This window comes from Caloenas nicobarica, chromosome 15 (assembly GCF_036013445.1).
Source record: "Caloenas nicobarica isolate bCalNic1 chromosome 15, bCalNic1.hap1, whole genome shotgun sequence".
NCBI classification, from domain to species: Eukaryota; Metazoa; Chordata; class Aves; order Columbiformes; family Columbidae; genus Caloenas; species Caloenas nicobarica.
In genome coordinates, this window is record NC_088259.1 from 8842816 (window position 1) to 8853714 (window position 10899).

Genomic DNA, 10899 nt, shown 5'->3' on the forward strand with positions numbered 1-10899 from the left:
TCGGGACTCGTTTGACCCACCGCCGCGGGCGGAGCCTTCAGCGGGTCCGGTATCCCCGGGGGAGCAGCCCTGCGGCTGCGGGCACCGCCAGGAGCCCAGGCTGGGGCCCTCGGTGCTCGTCGTTCTGAGGAGCCGAGTACTCTGCAGCAGCGCAGCGCCAGGCACTGCTGCTCCTACAGCTTAGCGCTTAATAATCATTTAGTTTGCCCTCAGACGCGTTTGTTTTGGTTTTTAATAAAAATAAGGCTTTGTAAAACATGAACTCTGAACCCTGCTGTTACCTACAAATTAAGAATGAAAACCAGGCACATTTTGATAGATGCAATAAATCTTAATGACTTTTATTACACGTCGTATTTTAGGATGACTTTACATTCCTAGACAAAAAGAGATGATACAAATAAATATAAGCTGTAAAACTATGGCCAGAACTATTGCCAGGTTGTCTCCAGGTCCCCGGGGAGCAGGCGGAGCCGTGTCCAGGGGCAGCTGTGTCAGGGACACCCCAGGCACTGGTCCAAAACAAGAGGGGACTGAAAGAGGTGGGAGCGCCTGGGCCACAGAGAGTTAAACCCAGCAGTGTTCTCATTTCAGTTCCATCTCTGCATCTAATTATGGCTTTTGCAGGCTGTCTTTCCAAAGTGTGTTTTAACACAGCAGGAACGGACCCACAGCGTTGGCAGTGACCCGTTGAACACCGCTGTGCATTCACCATCACAGAGAGAAGCGGGGACAGACCCAGGTCTGCAGGTGTCTCAGGAACCAGCACTCTGTGCAGTGAAGCAGACTTACTGCACCCAAAAATACCAAACAAGTCTCATCCGATCTGTATAATGCGCCAGCGCAGCCCAAGGTGCTACGACAGAGGTACGTGTTTGAGAAGATTTGAGCAGCATGTGGATATTTTTACAAAAGCGCTAGAGCCATGTTAAGGATTTTGAGAAAGTGCTTCAGTTCCTATGCCTCAGTTCTGGCGGTGCTTGCTCCCAGAGCCAAGGGACTTCTGCTGCGTTGCCACTTTTGTAAAAAATATCCCATTATACAGATCAGAACAAAGACGAGAAGGATGTTAAACATTCCTATGGAGAAACTGTGACGGCGCACACTGTCCCAGGGCCTCCTCCAGGAGCCGGCTGGGATTCCTGGCTTTGGCCATGACCCGCAGGAAGCCCAGACAGTTCAGAAAACACAGTGAGGGACAAACTCGGCAGGAATGTGTCTTAAAAACTTCAACCCAGAGCTCAGTAAGTTTTGTACAGCTTAAGACAATGTGTTTTATCTTAATATCAGTGCCACTGAGGATCTGGTCGAGGGTAAACCCATTGGAATGAGAATCTAAAAGCTGCTGTAACAATCCGAGATTGCCCATGAACACACGAACCAAACCTCCAACCACAGCTCCAACTGAAATACAAGGACTAAATATGCAGTTTTATTCTTTTTTTTCCACCCTGCTGAGTTTCTGTCACCTTGCTAATGAATTTCTGCAGAATTAAAAGCAGAGCCTTTCTGACATATTAACCAGCTAGCTTATCAACACTAAAACGAGAACAGTTTGGGTTTGTGCTGCGATTCCCACACTGGTCCTGCCACAACGAGAGTTCCCAGCGTTTGAGTTTCATACCGAATTCCCGACGGAACAGGAGCGACTGAGGAGGAGTGTGCACATCTGCAGCTGCAGGACTCTGTGTATGCTTATTCACATCAAACATACGTGTACCTTGCTATGCACATATACGTGACTATATATTTTGTTGCTATTTCAGGTTTTAGACCCCTCTTGTTTCATTTCTATTCTCCAAGCACTTACACCATACAATCATCTTTTAAAATGTCCAAGTACAGAAGATGATGTGCTACAGAGAAACAGGGAGGAGAGGGAAGGGGAGGTGATATTATACTATGCAACAAGAGCCAACTCAAAGGCTCTCTGTACATAAACAGTGCTCTACAAAAAGGAAGATTATGCCAGGTTTGCGTGTTCAGGTTGAAAGAAACTTGCCAGATGCCTGCTCTCAATTATAAGCTCTCTCAATTATAAGCAAACTCCTTTCCTCTACCAAAGCTAATATATATATGCATCTGTGTATATATATATTAATTTTGTGGTCCAGAAAAGCGCTCTATGAATGAAAGCAGCCACGTTTGCATTTTGCCGGGCCCACACGGCAGCCGGCTCACCAGGCACCGTGCCCGCAGGGCGCAGGGTGAGCTGTGCTGGCCGGTGGGTTCCTCCCGCTAGGGGGGCAGCCAGGACAGGGCTCCCCAGCCTGGGGAAGTCACTCAGCAGGGACTTAATGAGCAGGTGAGGCAGAGTCCACACACCAGAGCATTGCTAAAACCAGGCAAGTCCTCAGTGAGGGAAACAGGTCAAGACGTCCATGGGATGACAGCAAACAGCAACCAGAAAAAGCAACATCCCAAGTCTCAATATACAGAAAACTAAAACTTAGGAATGAGCTGTGAGACACCAGACAGGGAGAGCTGGCTGTCCTCAGCGTGGCAGTGCCACCGCTCTCTGCCCTGCCACACCAGCCTGCGGCAGTACCGGCACCTGCTTTTGTCATAGGGCAGCTTTGCAAAGAGACCGTCAAAAGCAGGAGCTCTTCCTCCCTTATTTTCAAAGTCAAACCCCTGGAATTAACACCAGATTCCATTTCTCAGACTGGGTAACACATGCTTTCCCTCCCAGCTGGGCTGGGAGGTGCGAAGGGAAAGCTGCTAATGTGGAACAGGCACGAAGGTACCGAACACAGAACCTCCTCCCACAACAAGGGAAGGGACCACGCTCACTAGAGCGCACTCAAGGGCAGCTCCACATTCCAGGGCTCTGCCCCCCACCCAGCTGACGGGAGCGCAGAGCCGGCTAGGGGCAGCTCGGAGCCAACACTACATTTCCTGTGACCAGTGGGAGACAAGAGAAAATGGCCACATGTCACCTCACAGTTTAAAGACTTTGTATGGACACTGGTTTGAAATGCCAGGGGTGAAGATGGAGGCAAGAGAGAGGAAGAAAGCGGTGGGGCTGGTACGGCTCTGCAGGTGTGTTCCTGTCGGCAGGGGTGAGCTCTGCAGGGGTCAGTTCAGAGGAGCTCTTAGCTCTGCCTGTAAACAAGGAAGGGACTTCAGCTTCTATTGCCGCCTCTCTGGAGAGCACAAAGCCACTTTCCAGACCCCTCTTTTGTCCCACAGTTCTACAGGGAGGCACAGCGATGTGGTGAGGACATGCTGGCCGCTGCCACCCTGCCTGTTCACACCAGCTCCATCACCCCAAATGATGCTGCCAGCCTTTCAAGCAGGACGAGGAAAAACTCTGCACCTCATCAAGTTTGAACAGATCCTCTGCTTTTCAGGCTCATTTGGGTCTCACTGCGGAGCTCTGCAGTGGTGGTTCTGTCGAGATGACTTTCAACTCTGTCTTCTTACTGCCCAACACAAAGAAGCCCAGTGCAGACGGGCAAGTGCGGAACGAGAGACGGTGACGCTGGGAGGGGGATCCCCATGCTTCCCACTGCTTCTAACACACTTGAACGTACCTCATGCATTTCTCATTTCCTAACTAAGATCTGTTTCCCACAGAGGCCAAATGCTGAATTACAAGAACATATCTTCCTGTGGCTCAGTGCACAAGTCAGTGAAAGGGCCAAGAGGCCGCTTCCAGGGGAGAGGGGCCGGGGCCCGGCCGGGAGTTCTCTCTGCAGGTTGGAACTGTCTCTGCGCTTGGAAGGCAAAGGCTGTTGGCGCCTGGAGAGGAACTGCTGGTTTACTTCGGAACCAGCCCTCGGGACTGCGGGTACAGCTGAGAACTATGGGCACCCGCTGAAGAGGATCCCCCTGATTTCCTTCCAGTTTTAGGCCTGAAGAAGTAAAAATGAAAAAATAAACAAAAAGCCCCAATAATGTCACCTGTTACTCATCAAAATTAATCTTCCAAAAGCTGAATTCTCTAATCGGTCTCAGCTTTCTCTTTTGTTCTATGTTCCTTCCTCTCTCTGCTTTCCAGCCAAGCTTGCCTTAACCTGACTGACAAGAAGTGCTGACAAACCGTACTTGTACCTGCACCTCTCAATGAGTCTGCTTACTGAAAGTTGAGCTTACTGAAGTTGAGCTCACCTGGGTTTTGATTTTTTATTTGAAGTGCTCTCAAAGGTTGAAGCGTCCACCTGTATCTCATCTTCATCCTGCAGAGCTGCTTCTAGAGCCGCCTGAACTTTGGGAGCGATGGCTGGACCTTCGTAGTCTCTCGTTGTTCGGCTGGGCATGTCAAGTTCCAGTAACACAATGTTCTCTGCCTGAGACAGTAAAAGCAGAATCAAAGTCTGCACATTTTCATACAGATTGTTTCTTTTCCCTCCAGAAGCTTATTCTGAAGTACTTGATAAATGTATGTAGGACACTACAAATTTCCATCCACAGAAGAACTAACAATCCTGTGAAAGTCCCGTTCCCCTGCTCAGGAGGGTGGACACGCGGAGGCTGTAACCACGGCTGGGCTTACCCTGTACCGAGCCTCAGGACGGATCATCATGGATGTCCTGGCGTGCTGGCTCAGGGGCCTTTTGTATCCTACAGCAGATACCGGTCTCTTCATCATCTGCTGGTTACTAGAGAAAAATAGATATTCTGTCTGTTATACACCAAAACCACAGACTCCTCTTAGAGTTTAGGAGCTAAAACATCTGCAAGTTCCACACAGAAATAATTTCAGGAGAGCAGGAACGACCACAGCTGCACTTGCAGGAGCAGCTGCTGCAGTCAGAGACAAGATCAGACCGTGATCCTGGGCTGTCTGTTCCTGCACAACCCAGGTATTGCGACATATTGTTACTATACAGACTGCAGATGCACTCAGCTGCCCCTAACTTTCTAAATTTGCTGTAGAGAGGCAGGATCTGGTCACAGTTCTCATAATAATTATTTTTGAGAGCTTTTCTATCTAAAACAGGAAAGAAATATTATAAGAATTTACTGCAATTTTAATGGCGAATGCACTAGTACATATATTTTACATAAAATTATTGGGCTCATCTAGAAGAAAACCCTGATCTTCCAAGAATTCTCGTAACTCCTAACCGTACATTCCTATTTTATTCAACCTACTAAGAGGAACAGAATTTTTTTATTTTATAGTGCTGCAAGAAGCTACAAACTCTGGAGGGCCAGTTTAAATCCCCAGTTCCATTGCTCTTTTGGGATACCTTGTTCTTGACAACTAGAGGGTTTCTGTGACCGATCATTCTGTCTCAAGAAAGGACTGGAAGCACACTCACTCCAGACGGGTTATGGGATGCAGTTTCCACTGGTCTTCCTCTTCATCAAAGAATGATCTGTTCATGATCTTATTCTTTTCTTCCAAGGGAATAAAATTTTCAATAATCAGGTGCCTATATGCAACCACAAAAATGGGAAATACACAAGAAGCAATTAGCAGGTTAATTTCTCCACTGCTCCTCTCCCACAGACTTAATACAGCCTGGAAAAGGAGGAATGTTTGAGTTTTCTCATGTTTCGATCTTGTTCCACAAGCACATGCGATGCTGACCCTCCACTCCCCGCCTAAAGAAGCCGTCTCTGTTCACAGCAGGCAATGAGGTGCTGGGACTCACTTCAGCTTTAGTTCCCTGGTGAGTTCGTTCTGGGTCTGTTCCAACTCCTGGCGCTCCTTGATGTGCTCCTCCTGCAGATCGTGGATCTCCGCCTTCACAGCCTGCAGCTTGGAAAATAGCTGGGGCAGACAACAAGAGCCACAGTCACAACTCACCAATGTTCCTGCCACCTTCACACACAAGCTGATTTTATTCCTAACCGACTAGACATGGAATAATTTTCTTTTACCTTTTTGAGTTTTTTGGTCTTTATGTCCACCTCTTGCTGCAAAGAACTGTAGGTCTCCTTCAGCTCCAGAGTCTCCTCATCCCGACTTTCCATCTGTTGCTGGATTTCTCGCTCCCGACGTTTCTGAAGGTGACACACAATGTTAAGACCACAACTGCATTGCTCTCTCCAGGCTGGCACACAAGAAACCAGCGCCCAGGATGTTTTTACTTCCCTGGGTTTCAGGGCTTTTGCTTTGGCTTCTAGTTCTTCCTATCTCTTGCCTTAGAAATATCAGAAGCGTTAAGTCTTCTTTGGCTTTATTTTGCTACTAAAATCAGATCATGTGAATAAGTGCTCCAGCTTCAATTAAAGGAATCAAATGCAATGCTTAGATTATTTTTTCTTCCTTTTTATCAACTCATACCAGCCATTGCACTTCATACGATGACAAATAGGACACATGCCCTTCCCCCTTCTTTTGAGATTAACAATTGCCATTAAACCAATTTGAGGGTAACCCTGGACATGTTTTCTTATAGTATCTCCTGACAGAATGTTTTATAAAAGCTCTGCAGCTAGGCCTTTTAAACAAAAGAACAAATGTTCTTCCTGGTACCTGTTCTGCAATTTCCTGTCGTTTCTGTTCCAGAATTTTCTGCTGTTCATTTGTGTGATCCACAATATTCTTCCCTCCCACCAGCAGCTTGCTTTCCATCGCCTGAAAGGAAAAACCGAGGTCAGAACTTTCTCTCAGTTACCACAGAAAGTAACTTTCTCTCATACGGATACAACCACTTCAGGGCAGCTCCCTTTTTAACTTCTCTTCTAAGGCAACTGCTACAGGAATTACTGTTTCTTAAAATTCCTATAAAACTGTGCGATTAATGAAACAGTAACTTGCTTGGAATTAGGCATTGCTGCCATGTGCAGCAAAGCTGGAGAACCAAGACACGTGCTCTCCTGGAAAGAACCTGTTAATGATCCGTGACGCAATGAAGCCATTTTTGTGCTACAGCTTGTGAAAAGATGGATCATCACATCTTATTGCGCTGATTGCTTAAGATCCTACAAGATCAGCACGTAAGAACAATGAAACAACTCACGAATATTGAAATATGTAATTAATGGTGGAAATTCAACTTCTGTCTAGAAATGGTTTATTTTAAAATCTTCCAATCTAAACACAAATCACTATCCTGGAAACGTCTCATGAAATATCTTTCCAAATTGGGAAACGGTCTATTCTCCCCACAGCCTAAATACATTGCTTTCAGAAAGTATGACAAGGAAGAATCCTACCTTGATTTTAGCACTCAACATTTCTGTCGCTTCCTTCTCTCGCCTCAGATCCTCCATTTTCTTCTCCTTCTCTTTCAGCAGCCTCATCTTTTCTTCTGCTACTAAACTGTGATCCTCAACTATTGCTTTCTTCTCAATCTCCAGCTTTTCTTGTTGCTCCCTCCAATAATCATCTTTATCATCTCCTTCGTCCTCACCATCCTCAGTGTCCTCCTCCTCTTCCCCACCATCTCTCCTCCTCTCCCTCCTCTTTCTTTTGCCAATAGACCGTTTTTCCAACTGTGCCTTGAGCCGAGCGATCTCTTCCTGGAATTCTCGAAGCAGAGCATCCTTTGGATCCTCATTCACTCGCGGCTTGTTCTTGATGTTTTTGGCACGGTTGGCGTATCTCAGTGTCGTCAGAGTCTCCTCTACGTTGTAGGAGGCAGGGCCTATATTGGCCACCATCACAGTTTTGGCATTGCCACCTAACGAGTCTTGAAGCAATCTGGTCAGCTTGGAGTCCCGGTACGGAATGTGGGTGCTTTTGCCATCTACAAGGGCAGAGATAACGTTGCCCAGAGCTGAGAGAGAGAGATTGATTTTGGTCGCTTCTTTTAACCTCTCGCCCTGCGCTCCAGTCTTGGCTTGGCGCTCGCTGCCTGCCAAGTCCACCAGGTTGAGCTTCCCAACGCGGATGTGATTCTCTCCGTCGAGTCCCAACTCGCTGCACTCAATAGTGATCACGAAAATGGCGTGAGATCGAGAACTGTGTTCGTTCATGTTGGTGGCACCCACGGAGCGATTCTGGTTTCCCACGTTCATGACGTGCTCAATCTCTTTGACACTTTTCGTAACAAAGGAGGACAAATCCTTCACATACACACCTGTGTCTGGTCTCTCCTTTAACTCCAGCCGCTTGGACTGATCCTTTGATAACAAGTCTCTGATTTCTTCCTGGTATATTTCCAAATAAGACGCTCTAACTAAGTATTGCTGATTTTGAGATCGAGAGATGTGGGTAAAGATGTGATCGAATGAATTGGGGATGACCCCTCTCTTTTCAGGATCACCGCGCACCCCTTCCATTGTGTAAGTTTTCCCTGTCCCAGTCTGCCCATAGGCAAAGATTGTCCCGTTAAACCCTTGCAGAACAGAGTCCACCAGAGGTCTGAAGGTCTCATCGTAGAGTTCAACCTGTTTGGAATTCCAGTCATATACGGCATCAAAGGTGAAAGTTTTAGGCAGCTCATGAGATGTTCCCCGCAGATTCTTCACTGAGACTTGCCCTAACTTGACATCCACGTTAACAACTTTTTCATACGAAGCCGTTTTCTCTTTGCTGTTCATGGGCCGGCATCGCACCACCACCCGCACTGACTCCGAGCTCTTTAACTTAGACATGACAGCGGGATCCCACTGATGGGTGAGCCCGGGCTAGAAACCTAAACCAGAAACAAAGGAGGAATACATGAAGGCCGTTTTCTGCAGGTGACAGTTTTTCACAAAGCCAAAGATTCCACTCATCTATTCAAGCAGCATTTTGCATTCATTAAGTTCTGAGGAATAAAAATAATGTGCAACGTGAAAACTTTAAAAGGGCCTGAACTGAGCCAGTGTTACTTTACCAAAGCCCATCCATCAAACGGTATCAGTTCTACAAGCTCTGCTGCAAAAACACTTCACCAAATCACAACTTTACACTTGGTAGAGATCCTTTTCTTGACCCTCAAAAATAACCATAATGCCTTTTAAGCTATTTATAAACGTAAGATAATACTTTGCCATTGATTCCCTTTGCAGTCAGGCTTTTTGCTTTAAATCTCATAATTTGAAAATCCAGCTCGGGATTGCCCTCTCCACACTGCTCGGGCTCTTGAAAGGGAATCACTCAGGTGCTTTGATCAAGTGCTGCACCTGCCAACCAAAACTCAAGAGAGATTGTAAATTATAAATACAGTATTTTTGGTGTTGCCTCTTATGTACAGATGAAACCTTCTCATAATTTTGAGATATTTACATTACAATCTCCTCACATGTGACATGTCATCAGGACCATCCTGCCACAGAAGCTTTAAAACTTGTGCCTGGGTTTTCTTAAATGGCAGCAGTTCCCTGGAATGCTGCCCAAATGCTTTTTTCCTCTTGTGTGTTATGCTCTGAAAGTCACTTTCTAGAAGCCTACTTACAGAATAAAGATCTTTAACTGGGCTGCAGCAGCTGCAAGGACTCAAGATAAAACCATTAAATAGTTTGTCCATTTCCAGGCATCACATCCCCTAGATATTCTGCATTTCCAGTCTTGAGAAAACTGTTACCTTCCCTTTTTGTCAAGAATCAAGTGAAAATAATTGTTACAGAAAAGTTTTCACCCAGTCTCACAATCTAGCTCGCTACAAAGGAAATCACTAAAGCAGCCAAATGTAGCACAGTCTGCCAGCGCTCACAAACACGGTAAAACAAACCAGCAAGGTGAGTGAACAACCCAGCGAGGTGGGCTCTGAAACCAGTGGGTAACGAAGAGCAGGGCAGAAATCCAAGAACTGTTGATTACTTCAGTCAACACAAAGTTGCGCCTGATAAAATAAGCAAGGTCACAACCTGCCCGTGTGCTCAGTAACCGCTTCTCTGCAGCTCTGGGCGTCAGGACCCGCAGGCTCAGCCGTGTGCCCAGGGAACAGACGCTCCCCCCAGCTCGTCCCTCTCACCCGAAGCGCCGAGGCCTCTGCGTTTCCCGGCTTCAGTTCAAGAATCTCAGGAAGGTTTTCTCGGTTCCTGTCCTTTTGCAAATCCCCATGTACCGCTTAAAAATTCCATCACTTTCTCATAGTTCAAGTTTTTCAGATATTTGTGTGTTCACGATACCTTGGCTTAACTGCTCGTGTCTTTTACTCCTTCCTACCCCACCTGCCTCCCTCACCCGCCGCTCAGCACGCTGCAGACCGACCAGCGGCCCCGCTGCCACCTCTGCCACGGCGCACCCTGATTGTCACTTATTGTCACCCTCGTCACCCCCAGCTGCCTCCGCATGGCCGTGCCCGCCTCGCCCGGGGCGGCGGGGTCGGGACCCCGAGCGGCACCCACCGCCCCGCAGCTGCGACACCGGGGCTGCAGGGATGGGCCCGGGGGCTCCCCGGATCCCCAGCTCCAGGGCCGGGGTCAGCGGGGGGAACAGAGCCGGGGACACCCGCCGCCGCCCCCGCTCGCTGCCCCGGCCAACACCCCGCAGGCGAGGCCCGGACAGCGGCCAACCCGGGCTGTCACACCCGGTGGCACCAGGGGAGCGGCGGGCCGGCACTCGGCTGAGGGGCCCCGGGCCGTGGCGGCTCGTCGGGGCGGCTCCTGCCGCAAACCGCGAGGCCCGGGGCCCGGCGGGACTCCCGGTGTCGGGCCGGGCCCGCCCGGACTCACCTGCGCCGTCACCATGGAGCCGCGCGGCCGCCTCCTCCCGCGGCGCCGGAAGCAGCGAGGCGGCCCCGCCCCCGCCCTTGACGCACTTCCTTGGCAACGCGTGCGCCCGCCCCTACGCCGGCACTTCCGTAGCGACCGGGCCCGGATGGAGCCGGGACAAAGGGGCCGCCCCCCCCTCGGCCGGCCCGGGGCACCACGGGGCTCACGGCAGCGGCGAGACCGGCCCGGGGCACCGCGCCATCCCCAGACCCCAACAGTGCCGGGTTTTGCCCCAGCCGGAGCCCGGAAGTGGCCGGGAGCGCCGTGCGGCCACAGCCGGGCCTGGGAAGGTTCTGAGCTGGGAACGACGGAGGAAGGAATTTCAGTGCAATTCGAGTGAATACAAAATCAGGG

General features: G+C 49.1%; 1 protein-coding gene across 2 annotated transcripts; it reads right to left on the bottom strand.

Moving 5' to 3' along the window:
* Positions 1-356: 356 nt before the first annotated feature.
* On the bottom strand, positions 357-10546 carry KIF3B (kinesin family member 3B). 2 transcript variants are annotated; one of them, XM_065645752.1, is made up of 9 exons: positions 10507-10546; positions 7117-8540; positions 6434-6535; positions 5836-5958; positions 5607-5725; positions 5271-5384; positions 4499-4604; positions 4114-4292; positions 357-3105 (listed from the first exon to the last, which is right to left on the bottom strand). In XM_065645752.1, the coding sequence occupies exons 2-9, from the start codon at positions 8497-8499 to the stop codon at positions 3096-3098; spliced, it is 2136 nt and encodes a 711-aa protein (XP_065501824.1). In that variant the 5' UTR covers positions 8500-8540; positions 10507-10546; the 3' UTR covers positions 357-3095. The 2 variants fall into 2 exon arrangements, with proteins under 2 accessions (XP_065501824.1, XP_065501823.1); XM_065645751.1 differs by having other exon boundaries at positions 357-3857.
* Between the last annotated feature and the right edge of the window lie 353 nt (positions 10547-10899).